The sequence below is a fragment of the Mastigoproctus giganteus genome, chromosome 2 (assembly GCF_048544385.1).
Source record: "Mastigoproctus giganteus isolate SK-2022 chromosome 2, ASM4854438v1, whole genome shotgun sequence".
Lineage (NCBI taxonomy): Eukaryota > Metazoa > Arthropoda > Arachnida > Uropygi > Thelyphonidae > Mastigoproctus > Mastigoproctus giganteus.
The window spans coordinates 80,898,241-80,916,080 of record NC_143576.1 but is presented as its reverse complement, the minus strand read 5'-3'; the positions used below and the strand labels follow the sequence as shown (position 1 = coordinate 80,916,080).

At 37.5% G+C, this 17,840-nt stretch overlaps 1 protein-coding gene across 3 annotated transcripts in view; it reads right to left on the bottom strand.

The window, feature by feature from the left end:
* The window catches only part of LOC150089360 (E3 ubiquitin-protein ligase arih1-like), a 269,746-nt gene that overhangs the window by 44,458 nt on the left and 207,448 nt on the right, over nucleotides 1-17,840 (bottom strand). For all 3 annotated transcript variants that reach the window (XM_090368540.1, XM_090368542.1, XM_090368541.1), the window contains one exon: nucleotides 9,056-9,197. In XM_090368540.1, coding sequence (XP_090224666.1) covers nucleotides 9,056-9,197 — 142 coding nt within the window. The remainder of the gene's footprint in view (nucleotides 1-9,055; nucleotides 9,198-17,840) is intronic.

Sequence of the window (17,840 nt, the reverse complement as noted above, 5' to 3'; positions counted from 1 at the left end):
AAAAGGGGATAAAAAGTTAATTTTGAATCAAAGACCACTCCAAGATAGTTTAATTCTGTTACCATTTTTATAGTGGTTGTTAATTTTTAATTTGTGGACATCTTATGTACAAATTACTTTTAGAAGTATTTTTTTTTTGGTTTTTTCAGGCGATATTTTTAGAATGTACATTTGTGCCCACTCCTGCAGCTACAAGAAGGCGGAATTTCATCTTTGCTCTACAACCACTTGCACATTACCTTTTACAAGGAAAATCATGTCATCTGCAAAGGCCAGGCTTTCCACAAGGCCCATATCCAAGGCCAGAAATTCATCCAGAAGAAAGGGCCAAGGATTGAACCCTGCGTGCAGCTTTTATTCACAGGGCATGTCAATTCCTGGAACTTGTGTGTACTGAGACACTAATGTCTGTAAGGTAGCTGTTTATTACCTTATAGAAGTTTTGTGGGGCATTTGCCTGATGGAGTCTCCTAAGGACACTAGGCCACCACAGAGTGAGTCAAATGCCCCAAAGTCAATAGAGATTGCCAGCATATATTTCTCCTCTGAATTTTTAACTATTGTCACTAGGTGGTGCATGGCATCCTCCGTAGAGTTGCCCTGCTTAAAACCATACTGACTGTTGCAAGGTTGTATGAAGTAATGAAATTTTTGAATAATGCACACACATGGCAAGAATATACCCAGCTCCTTGACATAATGTGGCCTCAACAATTCCCCCACAAACACACTACTCAGACTCCCTCTCACTATCTGGCAGAGTAAAGGCAGCGAGATTATACACTAGCTGATCTGGAAGCCTTCTAGAGGGTTACCAATATGTTCAGTCAAGTGAACTCTAGTGGCTGGCCTGTGAACACTGTTTCAGAGCTCTACCCTCAAAATGTAAGGAAGATTGTATCTCACCATGATGCCCATTGTAACCTCAAAAGATATCAATCACACCACCAAATGATAGGAGAGATGGGGAGGGTTGCCGGAGCTTTTCTCTGGAAACTAAACATGAGTTCCACCACTTTAAGCCTTCAATAAGCAAAGTAGTGGTACTGCACTGGTTGATGAGTCATCTGCCACCTAGTATTTTTAAAATAAAGAGAGGAATTACCTCAATATCTGCATGTAGGACATTTCTTCACTAACACTCTTCTTGACTTTAAATGATTAAGTGGACAGGACTTTGATCTAATTCGTGATCACAGAATAGTAAACTTAAAATTAAAATGAATTGTTTAATTTATATATGAGAGATTATTTGCTGTCATGAAGCATGTGCATAAACAACCAGGAATTGGAAATAGGGTAGGGGAATCGTACATTAATTGAATTAAGAGTTAATTTAATTGCCAGCATTTCAGCTATTAATAATTTTGTATAGTTATGTTGGACGTTAATAATTTTTGCATCATTAAATAAAAACGTATGGTCTTCACTAATAGCACGGAAGGCCAATTCAGAGGTCGCAGAATGTGAAGCACTTACTGAAGCCGTGTGTTGTTTTACTTGTGTATGTTGGCGCCTCCGTAGCCAGGTGGGAAGGAGCAGCAGTGCGTAGCACACGCTTCTTGATTAGACCGGGGTTCGAGCCCGTCACCACCAAATACGGAGGATGCGGAAAGGTCAGGGAATGACCACCGCATATCCCGGAGCAATATGGCCTTAGTTGCTAATGCTCCTAAAAACCAAATAACTAACTAACTAACTTGTGTATGCAGTGTACAGCATGCCGATCCCTGATAGGATGAGTCACAATATTTACATGAAATATGATAAACTAAATAATTTGCTTGAAATGTGATAGAAGATCGGATAGAATGACTGTGTAGTATAGTATAATTTCTGCATAGAGTTGGAAATAATTTTAAATTCTGTGTCTTTAAAAAGTTGATTCAATTGTTTATGCCATTGTTTAATGTATGGTACAGAAATAAAATATATTTTTTCTTATTACTGTTGTTATTTGGAGTTATAATTTGGTTCAACCTATTTACTGCTTGTTCTTTGATATGTCTAATTAGAGACGGGGGTTCCCACGATTTCTGAGAGAAATTGAGAACATGGACAATAGATCAATAAATTTTACCATTATCCATAACATGAATGGCATTCTGTTCAAAATATATAGGAAACCTACTAATACTGGCATGTTTTTTACACTATGACAGCTACCACCCCTTCACGTATAAAAGATCAATCATGTTAAATAAATTCCTTACCACATTTAAGTATTCTTCATCTGAATCGGCCTTAAACACCAAAATAGAAATACAGTGAAACTTCTCCTAACGGACACCTCTCGTTAACGGACATCTCTCTACAACGGACATTTTCAAATTCCCCAACTCACCTGTATTGGTTTTAACGTGTTTGCAGCTTCTGTCTAGCGGACATTCTCTGTAACAGACGCGGACAGGCAATGTGCACTGTTTTGTTTATATTAGCACTTAATTTGATCTCCCCATAACGGACTGCGGGAGAGCTCACGGCCCTTTTTCTAGGAACTTTTCTTCCACGTATTGCCTCAATCGTGTGTTTATTTTCTATTTCCGATTCTCTGAATTTTATCAAGGTTTACGTCGCGGTTCTAAACCCTTTTTCAAGAATTTTAAGGCACATGTAAAACCTCTGATGAATTCGGTGTGTGCATGGGGGGAATATGGTCAGCCTTTCGTCTTTTCAGTTTTCAGTTTTGTTCAGTGTCGTGTGAAGTGCACAATGTCTTCTCGTAAACATTTAACTTTAAAAGATAAAGTCGAACTCATTAATGCGTATGATCGGCAAAAAAATAGTGTTCGCAATCTCGCTGCAAAATTCAAAATCTGGAAGACGCAGGTAAGCGACATCCTAAAGAAAAAAAAAATGAACTGCTCAAACAATTTTGGCAACACGGAAATGATCACGTTCAAAAATCATTCCCGAAAACTGTTGGACTTCAAATTGACAATGTTACGTATGAGTGGTTTTGTCGCGCACGTATTAAAAAAATTCCCATTAATGGGCCTATTATTAGGGAAAAGGCTTTGGAGGTTGCGAAATCTATGGGAGTAAATGAGTTCAAAGCTTTTGTGGGATGGCTAGACAAGTTCAAAACTCGACATAAAATTTCTTGGAAAACCGTAAGTGGTGAATGTGGATCTGTTGATACTGGGGTTGTAACAGAGTGGACCGTCAAATTGGAAGATTTATGTCGTGATTTTGAAGCTAATGATATTTACAACTGTGACGAAACAGGGTTGTTTTTTAAAGCTCTTCCTGAAAAAACAATGAGTCTAAAAAACGAAAAGTGCCAGGGCGGAAAAATTTCTAAGGAACGCTTGACTGTACTATTGTGTACAAATATGCTGGAAGACTTTGAACAACATCGTGTTATAGGAAAACCACAAAATCCTTGTTGTTTCAAGGGCATAAAGTTGAACCTTGAATGTTGACTAGAAGTCTAATAAAAAAGCGTGGATGACACGAGATATCATGAGTGAATGGATAAGTCACTTTAACCAAAACATGATTCGTCAAAACAGAAAAATTATTCTTTTCATGGATAATGCTGCATCTCACCTGCACATTGAATTTTCAACATTCAAATCGTTTTTCTGCCACCAAACACATCTGAAGAGTGTCAGCCCTTGGATCAAGGGATAATAAAAAATTTTAAACTTCATTACAGAAAACGTGTTTTAAGACATCTCATTGCAAACATGAACGATGTAACATGTGCGAGTGACCTTGCAAAGAAAATCAGCATCCTAGATGCGATTCAATGGATTTCCTCTTCAGTAAACGCAATTAGAAAACAAACTGTCGTGAACTGTTTTGTAAAGTCTGGCTTCTCAAACGCAAAAATTGAAGTTGTGAACAGCAATGTGGAGCACCAAGCAGAACAAGAACTTCAATATCTATTGATAATGTACGATACTTCAGCTACAAGTGACCCTGGCTACAAAGATATAGAATCGAACCTCACTACAGAAGATGGTGCTATAGATATCAACGACATTATCATCGATATTTTTTAAGAAGTTCCTCATGAGGATGAAGAAATGGAAGGAGGTCATTCTGTCGAAGAACATTAACGACGAACCACCGATGAAAATAGAAGAAACGCTCATACAAATCAATCGTTTAAAAATGTTTTCCGCCGCTGAAGTATCTTACTGAAGGACTTTTGATGGTTTCTTCACTCCAAACAAATGTTGAAAACAAAATTATCAGCCGGAAGAAGGTGCAGAAGAAAATAAGTGATTACTGTATGTATTTTTCATAAGATAAAGTCATAATATGCATAGCACAATTGTATGTATATTATTTACAAAAATATTGTGCAAAATCTGTATATAATTTAATTTTACATTAAACGTTTAAGGATTTTTCTTTATCTCTTGTGTATGTAATTGTATATTATTTACAAAAATATTGTGCAAAATCTGTATATATTTTAATTTAATTTTACATTAAACGTTTAACGATTTTTCTTTCTTTCTTTTTTTTTTTTTCTCCCTCAGACTTCTTGTTAGCGGACATTTCTCTCTAATGGACACATTTTCGTTCCCCATGGCTGTCCGTTAAAGGGAAGTTTCACTGTATTGACAAACAGATTTCGAAATCGTGGCTACCCCCATCTGTAATTAGACATATCAAAGAACAAGCAGTAAATAGGTCGAACCAAATTATAACTCCGAATAACAACAGTAATAAGAAAAATTTTATTTCTGTGTTTTACATTGAACAATGGCATAAACAACTGAATCAACTTTTTAAAGACAGAATTTAAAATTATTTCTAAAAATATGCAGAAATTACAGACTATACTACACAATCATTCTATCCGATCTTCTGTCACATTTCAAACAAATGTGTTTAAATTCAAGGAGTGTTAGTGAAGAAACGTCCTAAGTGCATATATTGAGGTAATTCTTCTCTTTATTTTTAAAATTGATTAATTACATAAGACATACTGAGCTTTGTTGCTCTTTCATTTACTAACTATATCTGATTCCAGCAAAGTCTTGACTGTTACACCAGTCGTTTAAATTCAAGGAGCGTTAGCGAAGGAACATTCTACATGCATATACCGAGGTAATTCCTCTCTATTTTTAAAATTGATAATAACATGGGACATGAGCTTTGTTGCTCTTTCATTTACAAACCACCTACTGCACAGAGGGACAGCATTCCTCTGCATGGTATGGATGCCACATCTCAATCACTGCTTACGTTGGTTCACACCTGGGTGGTCAACTCCAGTATACTAGATGCTGTATTTCAGGACTTGCACATGGGGTTTATACACAGCATTACTAGTATGAGACGTCATAGTAATGATGCTATATTGCAAACTTTGTTTGCTTTCTTCTTGAGTTTACTGTATTAAAATGCTTTAGCACATGATAATACAGGCTGATCTCAATTAATGCGATTAATTCGTCCCATGAGTGCATCGCACAAAACGGAAACACGTTAATTGAATATAATAATCAATAGGAAAAATTATAATTCGTCCTCGATCTTCAGGAATGTCCATAAAGAATTTTAAAAATACCTTTTAAATAACTTTATAAATGTATACCATGTAAAAGATAATGAAAATAATTATGGAATTAAATGTTTATTGCATAAAACAGCAGTTCCCAAACTGTGCACCACGGAATATTTAAAATTTGAGGGAAACACCGATACTTGACATCAGTTGGACACTGCGAACTACTAGCTCAAGGTAGTTCACAGTTTCAACATTTCTTATTAAGTTGTTTGGACCTAACTGCTTAATAAACGTAACTGTTAGGATCTTTTGGTCTAGGTATGCCTGAAAAAATTACTGAGACACTAAGGGTGCCGTGAACCGAGAAAATTTGGAAACCTCTGACATAAAATACACAGTGAAGAAACAATTTGTTACGGAAATATTTAAACAGTGTTGACTTTCTCTTTTCATCAATCAATTTCCGATAGCCGAAAACAACCTTCTCTGGTCCCTGGCAAAATAAATACTGCAGAGAACCTCAAACCTTTTGTTTTAGGTTCTCTGCAATACGAAAGATTTCATCTAGTTCTTTTACTGTAACATTTTCATCTGGCTCATTTAAAAATTAGAATTTTTAAATGTGAGTCTGCATTGACTTTATTAGTGGGAGACAAACAAGTAACACTTCTTCCGATGGTTGATGGAACACACTGAGGTGGGCAGCAGGCAAACATTTGTTTATTTCCCGTCTGACATGCTGTAAGCTTAACGCACGATTCAAATCTTTTTCAACTATCACATAAAAAAAAAAAAAAAAAATTGTGTTAACTGGTAATTTTCATCATGTAAAGTGAAAAGTAGTATAATTTTTTCAAATAGCAGTAACTGAAAAACACGTTAATCGAACTCACATTATGTGAGGCCTGGATGTATATTAATACATAATGGATAGTGCACAGAGGCCTTAAAGGCTGTATTGAATGCATCAACATTTAATTCACAGACGTATTTAAAAAAAAAAAATCTACAACAAAGCCATCACTTTCTAATACAAACTTGAAAGGTTTAGATTTCCATAATAGAAACTAAATGAAGAATTAACATTATTTCACTAACTCCATCACTTGTTACAACCTCATATATAATTTTCATTATCAAAAGACAGAAGTCTCAGAGCCAATGGATTAGGCAACTACCCACAAAGCAGGCAGTTCTGAAATTGAGATCACCAGAAAAAAAAGGAGATTTTTAATAAAAAAAAAATAAAATAAATAAAATGTGGCCCCATCCAGTATAAAATTTTTAAAATAGATATGTGGTGTCCCAAAGGCAACTTTGGGCCAATGAAATTATGGTGGCTAATGCCACAAACAACAATAGGGAACAAAACTGAACTCAACTATAGTGTGATGATCATGTGATGTTGTAATTACCAAGCCAGACATGTCTGAATGTGTCCAGTCCATATTACTCCTTGGCTAATCATTCACATTCTGAACCAGTCTATGGTAATCATTCACAGAACAACTTTTGTCATGTGAATGATTTGCATAGGATGGTGTAAAGAGGATAATACCACAGTGTCATATCACAATGCCTCTCTCCTTTACCACAGTGAGTTTGATTGCCAAGGTCTACTACCAGAATAGCAACAGCTTTTTGGGATCGTAGGCAGCAGTAAAGAAAAATCAAATGGTGCCATTTAGACTCTGAAAAATGATTGGACAGTTTGAAGAAACTGACAATCTAGGAGTGACACAAAAAAGAGGATGCAACCCCTCAACCAAGAGTGGGTTGAGGATATTGTTCCACAGTCATGGAAAGATCCGCAGACAGTGATGTGGTTGTATTGGCACCAGAAATCAGAACTGGTGCATCTGCTGCAGGACTGATGGATATACTGATACAACAGTGTTAGATGGTATTACATAAGGTTTTGCAGCTAGTTGTTTTGTTCATTTGGTTTTTAGGAGCATTAGCAACTAAGGCCATATTGCTCCGAGGATATGCAGTGGTCATTCCCTGATCTTTCCGCATCCTCTGTATCTGGTAGTCACAGGCTCGAACCTCGGTTTAATCAAGAAGCGTGTGCTACGCACTGCTGCTCCTGCCCATCTGGCTATGGAGGCGGCCGTTTTGCAGTTCTACCAATATAAATTCCACTTAGCAACAACTGCGAATGTGTGATACTGAAACTTGACTAACATTTGCTCTAAAATTCTTGACACAAATCGAGGCAGACACAGAGAAGCCATGGAATATCGTCTGGGGGAAGACCACACCCATTTCCAGTTGAACTCAACTGTGAATACCCAAAAGCACAGGATTTGGGCTATAGAGCCAACCTGTGCTCTATGGGAAATCTCCTTACAAGCACTTAAGGTCACAGCATGGTGTGGTTTCACAGTTTCTTCATTATAGGCCCATTATTTTTTAAAGAAAACTATTCTACTAGACCTAACATGTTCAGTTATCACCCAATGGTGCTGGGAGATCTTAGTGACTGTTGTCAATCTAACAACTGGAAGAATGAGGATGCCTGGAAACAACAGTTTTCATGCATGACACAATGTCTTCATATATTGGGAGATATATACAAGATATACACAATATCTATGATACACATGATATATATACACACACAAAACTGCTAAAAGAGCATTTTGCCACTGAAAGAATAATTAACATTCCTTGCCACTTTTAGGTGTGGAACTATGTGAAGGATAATATGTATTATAATAGCATTCCTGAACTTGAAGTCCTGAAGGATAGCATCACACTGCCCATGGTGAAACACCACTCCTGATAGGTTACATTTTGCAGCTGACCATGTCATTACTTGGTTTGAGGTTTGGCTGGACCACAATGGTGGTCACATTGAGCCACATATCAAGAACTGAGTGGCAAATAAAATATTGCAACTTGGAAGAGGAGGTAGCATTCCATACTGTTAATGTCATGCTAATATGCCTGACAACAGTAATAACCACATTATGTGTTGTTAATAATGCTGTTACACAAAGGTAGCAAGCAATAAAGTGACAGTGTACTAATAACAGTTTTAATAGTGTGTTCTTCATTTACATTATGTTCAGCCACCCAGTAACAAGTAACATGGTGATGATTTTTGGAATTAATTTTGCATTTTGAAAATTCTCTTCTGTGCAATCTGAAGACACCTGTCATATTTAGTTGCATTACTTTAATTGTGGCCACCTGGTACAATGTACTATGTTCACAATGTGAACATTTTCGCATTATGAACCACTGTTTTATATAGGAAAAGAAGTTCTTTTCTTATGCAAACTTTTCTTTAAGTACCAGTGGAGACATCAGAGTGACAAATGTGGGAATACACATCTCCCCCTCCAGATTTCTGATATTATTTCATACTTTTATTGAACTATTGATGAAGAGACTTTGGAATATAACACATATCTGCCCTAACCACCTCTCGTTCAGAAAAATATTTAGTGACAATCACAGTAAGTACGCTGCATTAGCTAATAATTAAAACTTAATCCCAAAGTAATGTGCTGAAAACTAATCAAAATTGCATTTTAAGGGAATTAATTAAAAGTCAGTATATATCTCAGTCACCTGATTTTCAAACCTTAAACTCTGCATGTGATTCAGATAGCGATTGCAATAAAACAAATATCTTTGCAAAGCAGCCCGTGATATCTCTTGTGCACTTCTAGCAGATTTGCCATCTTCTTCCTCATACCGATTGCAGTTGTACCTGTTCAAAAATATATAATCATAAAAAATTTCTTAAAAAAGACACTTTACTAAAAGCATGATGAATTTTATATATATATAAAACTTAAAGCAAGTAGAATGACACAGTTACACGAAGAATAATGATAAAATCAAATGAACTAAACATAAAGGGGGGGAAGGGAAATAATGAGTGCTACTGAGAGAGAGAGAGAGAGAGAGAAAAAAAAATAATAATTAAATAATTTTAAAAAGAAAAAGCCAATAGACTATGCCAAATTAGAGTAGAATAAATTCGAAATAGCAACCAGGATCAACAGCTAAGACAGGCTTGAGGGCAGCAAGTCAGTTATGACATAAGTCAATAAAATAAAAATTAATAAAATAGAAACTTTTATTATTTTAAGTTTAGCAGAATTTGTTTACTTAAAAAATATAATATTTAAGGTCTCAGCCATGCCTTTTGAAGAATTGCAGCACTGGATACTGTACATCTCCAGTCCCCCTACTCCCATTGGGCCTGACCACCTCTACTAGTCAGAGCTGCCAATCCTAGTCTGTTAACTAACAGTGACAATCTTGTATTGATGATTTTGGCAAATCAACTCTTATACGAAATATTCTACATTTAATGATGCCTCCTGTTGTCTTCTGACAAGAGGATATTAGAAGAACTCTTAAACAGTCAATGCCAAGGAGTCTGCAGGTCCTGATGGTATTTTTGCTCTTCTTCTCAAAATCTGTACAGAGCTTGCTCTCATCTTGTGTTGCCTTTTTTTTTTTTTTTTTTTTTTTTTTTTTACTTCTACTGTTGTTTTTACTACTTCATGGAAATTTGTTCATATTCAGCCAGTTCCTAGAAAGATCAAAAATTTTCTCCTTTCCAATTATCTTCACAGTGCAGTTACCTCTACTCTGTCCAAAGTAATGAAGAAATTTGACAACCACCAATTTTTACACAACCTAAAGCATTCTATCTGATCAGTACTTGTCAGCATGAATTCTGTCGATGTTGATTCAACAATGATATCTGGGCTTGTTACTCATCTTTGGAAAAGTCTGATGGAAAAGTTAAATGAAACTCAAAACAGTTGACCTTGACTTTTCCAAGGCTTGTGACACGATCACAAGCCTTGGAAAAGTCTTCCGAACAAGCTCTCATTTTATGGAGTGCCCACTATTTTTGGCAACTAGGTAGCTAGCTCTGTCTTCTAATTTCCCAACTAGACTGATGATCCCTGAGGTTCAGTGCTTTCTCTTTTCCTCTTGTACATTAATGACCTTCTTTACAGTGAATGAAAACATAGTTTTGCTGATGTTAGAACACTACATTCCACCTTCCAGTTTGAGAAACCTTGCCCTGCAAAAACAGCTTCAACTTCTTGAATATTCATCACCAATTCATTAAATGCTGATCTCGAGGTTATTCTTTAGCAGGGTGAAGAAAACTTAACTGAAATTCTTCTAAAACTAAGTCTTGTCTTATTTCTTGCAAAAAAGGGTCTACTTCCCTTATGCTCATTTCTGATGACATAAATCTCTAGATAAGATGATGTATTTATTGAAAATTATCTTATCACTTTTGGCATAAGCACATCACAAATATGCAGTGTAATCTGGTCCTTAAGGCTGTCGCAGACATACTCTCAGATAAGCCAGACAAACACAGCTTCTCTGGCATATCTGCGAGTCTAAAATGTTGATGGAACTGATATTCGGGTGACACTCAAATCAAGTGGACCCAATTTCGGTGAAGTCCAGACGGTTTGTGACAGCTAAATCCTCTGCTTGCACCTTCACAATGGTGGGACTGTTAGTAATCCTGGGTATAACCCTAATGCACAAGCACTCTGTGGTTGACCACCCAGGTGTGAACCAAAGTAAGCAGGGTTTGAGGTGTGACACCCACACCACATGGAGGAATACTGCCCCTCTGTGTTACCAGGTGATACTAGGTGGTTAGATTACTCATCAACCTGTGCAACACCACCACTTTGCTTATTGGAGACGAAGTGGTGTTTAGTCTCCAGAGCCAAGTTCTGGTCAACCCTTCCCCAATCTCTTCCATCATGCAGTAACTGAGGATTTTTGAGGTTATGATGGACACCACGATGAGATCCAAACTTCCTTACATTTCAAGGGTACAGCTCTAAAACAGTGTTCGCAGGCCGGCCACTAGTTAGTACACTGGACCGAACCTATTGGTAACTCTTTAGGAGGCTTCTGGATTAGCTAGTGTATAATCTCGCTACCTCTACTCTTCCAGATAGTGACTGGAGGGAGGGAGTTCGAGTATGAAGGGGGCATTGTTGAGGCCATGTTATGTCAAGGATCTGGGGATATTCTTACCATGTGTACGCTATATCCAAAAATTTCATTACTTCATACAGCATGCCCCCCCCCACTTTTTCTTACAATTGAATACACCATGAATTGTCAAATTAATAGAGTAAGCTTATCTGTGAAAAGATCTAAACCTCCCAAATACTTCCTAGTTCATTTCACAAATATACGTGGTCTCGATTCTAATCTCAACAATGTCCATTTTCACTTGCAATCTGCCAAACCCCATGTACTTTTCCTGACAGAATCTCAGTTATCGGTTGATTCAACTACTGCTCATCTCAGTTGCCCAAATTATTTTATTCACTGTATGATTCCTTTTGCCTCTAAGGTGGTACTTGTGCATATGTCTGTTCCGATATTCCCTGTTAGAGATTTAGTAATTTGGAATCTCCTCTTTTCGATCTTCTCTGGCTTAAATTCTCTCTACCTCATTGTGTCAAATACATCTGTTGTCTCTACTGTTCTCCAAACCCCATTAATCACTTGGAGCTCTTCGACTTCCTCTCTTTGCTGACTTTCTCCAGTCCAACTTTCCTAACAGTGAGGGAATTTTCGTTGGCGATTTTAATGTTCACAACTCCAGCTGGCTTCCATCTTCTAGTCACACCGACCCAGCTGGTCGAGATGCCGAGGCTTTTGCATTTACTAATGACCTTGAACAGATTGTTCATTTACCTACAAGAATACTGGATAATCCTAACCATACAGCCAACAGGCTTGATCTTTTTCCTCACAAACAACCCTTTTAAGTAAACGGTCGAAGTGAGTGGTTCTTTAGGCACCTCAGATCACAACTTGGTGATTGTCTCTTCTCCAATGGAGCCTTTATCTCATGGCTATTCCCAATCTTGTACTGTTTGGCATTACAAAGATGCAAAATGGGATGACCTGCGAGATTTCTTTCCTTCTTTCTCTTGGTCGGATTACTGTTTCAAAACTTCTGATGTCAACGTTTGCTCAGATCATGCCAATGAAATTATTCTTGTAGGAATAGAAACCTTTATTCCACACTCCAATTTAAAATCTCGTCCTTTATCTAAACCTTGATTTTCCAATAAATGAGCTAAGGCTGTTCAAGAGAATGTTGTATATCGTAATTGGCTTGTTTCCAACTCTTCAGTTTCATTTTCTGCCTACACCAAAGCTTATAATAATTGTAAAGCAGTTATTAATCAGAAAATTAGTCAAGAAACACTTGTCATGATGAACCAAAGACGACAAATGAAGAGCAAGAAAAACACTGACAGGGAGAAAATTGAATATACTGAGTTATGCAAAGCCATTAGAAAGAGACTCAGAGAGGACATAAGAAGATTTAACACAAGAAAAGTAGAACAAGCATTAAGGGAAAACAAAGGATTTAAATCAGCAGCCATGAGCAGTAATACAGAAAGACAAATGATACTGAAACTGAAGAATAGCGATGGCGTACTTATAAACAGCAGAGAAGGCATAATTCAAATAGTAGAAGACTACTATAGAGAATTATACAAGGAGCGAGGGAATGATACCAGCAGTGGGGAAGATGGATTGCAAAGTAGCAACACATACGACATACCCAATATTCTTCCTGATGAGGTAGAACATGCATTGAAGAAAATGAAGAATCGGAAAGCCCCGGGGGAAGATGAAGTTACTGTAGAGTTGTTAAAATTGGGAGGAAGAGACATAACACAAAAACTGGCAAGGCTCTTCACAAAGTGCATTAGAAAATGTGCGATGCCTAAGCAGTGGAATAATGCAATCATAGTTTTGCTGCATAAGAAAGGAGATAAATCAGAAATTGGAAATTATAGACCAATTAGCTTGTTATCCCATATCTACAAGTTGTTCACAAGGGTCATTACTAACAGATTAGAAAGAATACTTGATGAGAATCAACCGAAAGAGCAAGCTGGCTTTAGGACAGGATTCTCAACTATGGATCACCTTCACGTAATATCACAGCTAATGGAGAAAGCAAATGAATATAAAACACCATTATGCCTGGCATTTGTGGATTATGAAAAGGCATTTGACTCCATACAGCATAAGGCAATGTTTCGGGCACTGGAAAGACAAGGCATAGATACCCCATATATTATGATTTTGAAGAAAATATATGAGAGTGCTACATCCTTTATTAGACTAGACAAAGACAGTAGGAAATTTAAAATCGAGAAAGGAGTTCGACAAGGAGACACAATATCTCCGAAGCTGTTTACTGCTGCCCTTGAGGAAGCTTTCAGAAGATTAGACTGGTCGCAGAAAGGAGTCAATGTGAACGGAGAGTACCTAAACCATTTACGATTTGCAGATGACATTGTGGTCATAAGCCACGATCCCAAAGAAGTAGAGGAAAATCTTAATCAGTTATGCACAGTTAGTAAGGATTTTGGACTAAAGATGAATATGGCTAAAACAAAAGTAATGATGAACAAGTATGCCACGGAAAGGGAAATAATGATTGAAGGAGCAATAATTGAAAAGGTGGAGTCATATACTTATCTGGGACAAGTTATTAGCTGTAATAATGATAAATGGCTGGAAGTCAAGAGAAGAATAAATTTTGGATGGATAGCATTCAGGAAATATAGTTACATACTGAAGAGCAATGTCCCAGTTTGTCTGAAACGTAAAATAATGAATCAATGTATACTCCCCACCATGACTTATGGAAGTGAAACGTGGGCACTCACCAAAAGAATGGAAGAGAAGCTAAGAACTACACAGCGAAGAATGGAACGAATTATATTGGGAATCAGACTGTTAGATAAGAAGAGAAACACATGGATTAGGCAGCAAACTCAAGTAAAGGACATTCTTATCAAAACTAAAGAACTAAAATGGTCTTGGGCAGGACACATAGCTCGAAGACATGATGACAGATGGACTAAGAAAATAACAGAATGGTACCCAAGAGGAGCTAGAAGAAAACCTGGAAGACAAAGGCGGAGATGGATAGATGAAATTCATGAGTTTTTGAGTAGTAAATGGATGGCCAGTGCTCAAAACAGAAGGAACTGGAAAGTTGCTGGAGAGGCCTTCATCCTGCAGTGGATTGAAAATGGCTGATGATGATGATGATGAATCAGTCCAAACTAGATTTCGAACAGGCTAAGAGTAGAAAACTTGCTTCTTGCCAAGGTAGCCAAGTATTCTGGTCTCTTGCCAAAGCTATTGGCTGCAACTTTTGCCCATCTCTGCTCCCACCCCTGTGAAAACCAGATAGTTCTGTTGTTACTTCGGCCAAGGATAAAGCTGACCTGCTAGCATCCCATTTTTTTTCCAACTCATGTATTAATGATCTTGGTAAAACACTTCCCACCAATTCGGCGCCTCCGTAGCCAGGTGAGAAGGAACAGCAGTGCGTAGCACATGCTTCTTGATTAGACCGGGGTTCGAGCCCGTCACCACCAAATACGGAGGATGCGGAAAGGTCAGGGAATGACCACCGCATATGCTGGAGCAATATGGCCTTAGTTGCTAATGCTCCTAAAAACCAAATAACAAACAAGCAATCCCACCAATTCCTAGCATGCTCCATTCAATGCCTCCCGTGGTCTTCTGTCAAAGGATGTCAGAAGGATTTTCATGAATCTTGATGCTAAGAAAGCTCCAGGTCCTGATGGTCCACTTGTTCTCAAAACCTGTGCTCCCAAAATTACTCCTGTTCTTTGCCACCATTTTTCACTTTCTTATTCCAAACATGTTTTTCCTTCTGCTTTGAAATTTGCTCATATCCAGCCAGTTCATAAAAAGGGTGACAAATCCCTCCCATCCAATTATCATCCCATTGCAATTACTTCTACTCCTTCTAAAGTAATGGAGAAATCAATTAACTGCTAACTCTTAAACTATCTATAAACCTTCCATGTGATCAACGACTGCCAGTATGGATTCCATCAGTGTTGATCAACTGGTGATATTCTAGCTTATGTTACCCATTTATGGACAAATTCAATGGAAAAGTTCGGTGGAACACAAGCAGTCTTGACATCTCAAAGGCTTTCGATTGTGTTTGGCATAAAGGCCTTCTAAACAAGATTCCATCTTATAGTTTGCCAACTGTTTTTTGTAACTGGTTATCCAGTTTTCTCTGTGATCGCTGAGGGTGATGGTAGATGGCTCTCTGTATTCTAACTTCTCCACTAATGCTGGTGTCCCCCACTCTTTTCCTCTTGTATATTAATGACCTTCTTTGACTGACTGGAAATCCTATCCATAGTTTTGCTGATGATAGCATATTGCATTCCACTTTCCTGTTTGAGAAAGCTCGCCCTGCTCAATCAGCTTCAACTTGTCGAATATATGCTACCAATTCCTTAAATGCCGATCTCCAATGGAGCAAACAAACAAAAAGGATTCTTCTGCTCCTATGCTTATCTTTGGTGACACTCTGATTTCTAGGTAAGATGATATATCTCTTTTGGGGATTACCCTGACTTCTAATCTCTCTTCGCATAAGCACATTACAAATACAGTGGATTCCGGTTATTTGGGCCAGCCGTTTATTTGGGGCAAATCTTAAAAAACAGAACCCAATCGAGAAAATAGCCAGGGTTTACTTTGCTTAATTGGGACAACATGCCGTTTAATTAATCGGGGCAGGAGACTGCAGCACTGAGGATTACTCTACGATTGTCTCCGACCGTACCACGTAGTTCGGTCAGATTTCTGGAAGTCACAACCATAAAAACAATTAGCAGTCACCTGTTTATTGGGCTTTTCTGTTAGTGCAATCTATCATAAACGGATAGTAAACTCGATCTTATTGAATTTGCAATAATGCCGACTGCTGGAATTCTGTGGGTTATTATGGTGAAATGTGTTTACACTTCCATGGAATCTTCAATCATATAAAAAAAATAATTTTCAGAATCTTCTCTTCATTTCTATTTTTAAAGTTTCATAACTAGTTACTCCGTTCTCACTTGGGCGTATTGTGTTAATTGCAATTTGTGTGTGCCGTGTTTTGTTATTGATTGCTTATCTTTTTACTATTTTAACCTCCACCCACAAATGTTGAGTGAACAGAAATGTCAACTAGTTAGTATGTAATATTACAGTACGTATTAATTATTTCGATTACTACGTATATTCTTCAGAATTTCACGTATCATTTAATTTTTTAATTGGTAAGGTAATAAAGGGTAAATTTGTGCTTAATATATCTTTACTTTTATAGACTGTGGATAATATTCCTCCTATTTTCGCTAATTAGAATCGCTGTTTAATAGAATTAAAATTCAATTCACAAACGTGATCACAATGACTGGTGCTTACTACACATTGTATAGTGAATGGTACTTTACTATGGTGAGTTCATCGTAATGTGATTTGATTGTACAGTGAACCAATTGTAAAGGGGGGGTCCATTGTATTTTTAACTATTTACGTAAAACTTCGGATAATTGGGGCAGCCACTTAATCTGGCCAAAATGCACTAGTCCCAATGTGTGATGTGTCCCAAATAATCGGAACTGACTGTACTGCTTCCTCTGCATCTAAAAAACTTTGTTCTCTCTTTTGCTCTTGCGTTACTTTTTTCAAACAGCTGTTCACTCTGTATGAATTGCAAATCCACCCTAACATGGAATATTGTTCCCACATCTGGGGTGATGTCCCCAAAACCTCTCTCAGGCTTCTAGATTCCATTCAGAAGAGGGCAGTTAAGTTAATTAATGGCCCATCTCTAACAGAGTCTCTCCACTCTGTCTCATAAATGTATTGTGTCTGCTGCATGCCTTTTCTACAGATACTTCCATGGGCACTGTTCTTCTGAATTGCCTTCCATAATTCCTCCTCTCTCTTTCAAAACAGTCCAAATGCATGCCGCCACCAGCCAACATCCATTTACTGTCCACCTTCAAACTCACAGAACCAACTTTTCATCTTCCTCATTTATTCATTCAACTGCCGTTTTGTGAAACAACCCAGCTCACATATGCTGAGTATGAGCATGGCACACCCAGGGTCCTGAGCTGGATATCATCATTCTCTCTCTCTCTCTCTCTCTCTCTCTCTCTCTCTCTCTCTCTCTCAGGGTACTCAGATTTTTTTTTTTTTTTTTGGCTGGTGCAGCATAAGCCTCAGATTCCTTGCATCATATGGCTAATAATAATAATTTTTTGAAAATTATAGTCTGCAGAAATTCATGTCTAATGTCAACAAATATCTTTCATCTTTTCAATCTCCAACCCATGCATGGTACTAAGTACTATAGGTTCTAATGTTTCTCATGTGTGGGGTTTTCATATAAAAAAATCAAAAAGTTTGGAGACCGATTTGCATCTTGAAATTGCAACATGTCCAATGCTCATCCAAGCATAGTAAAAAA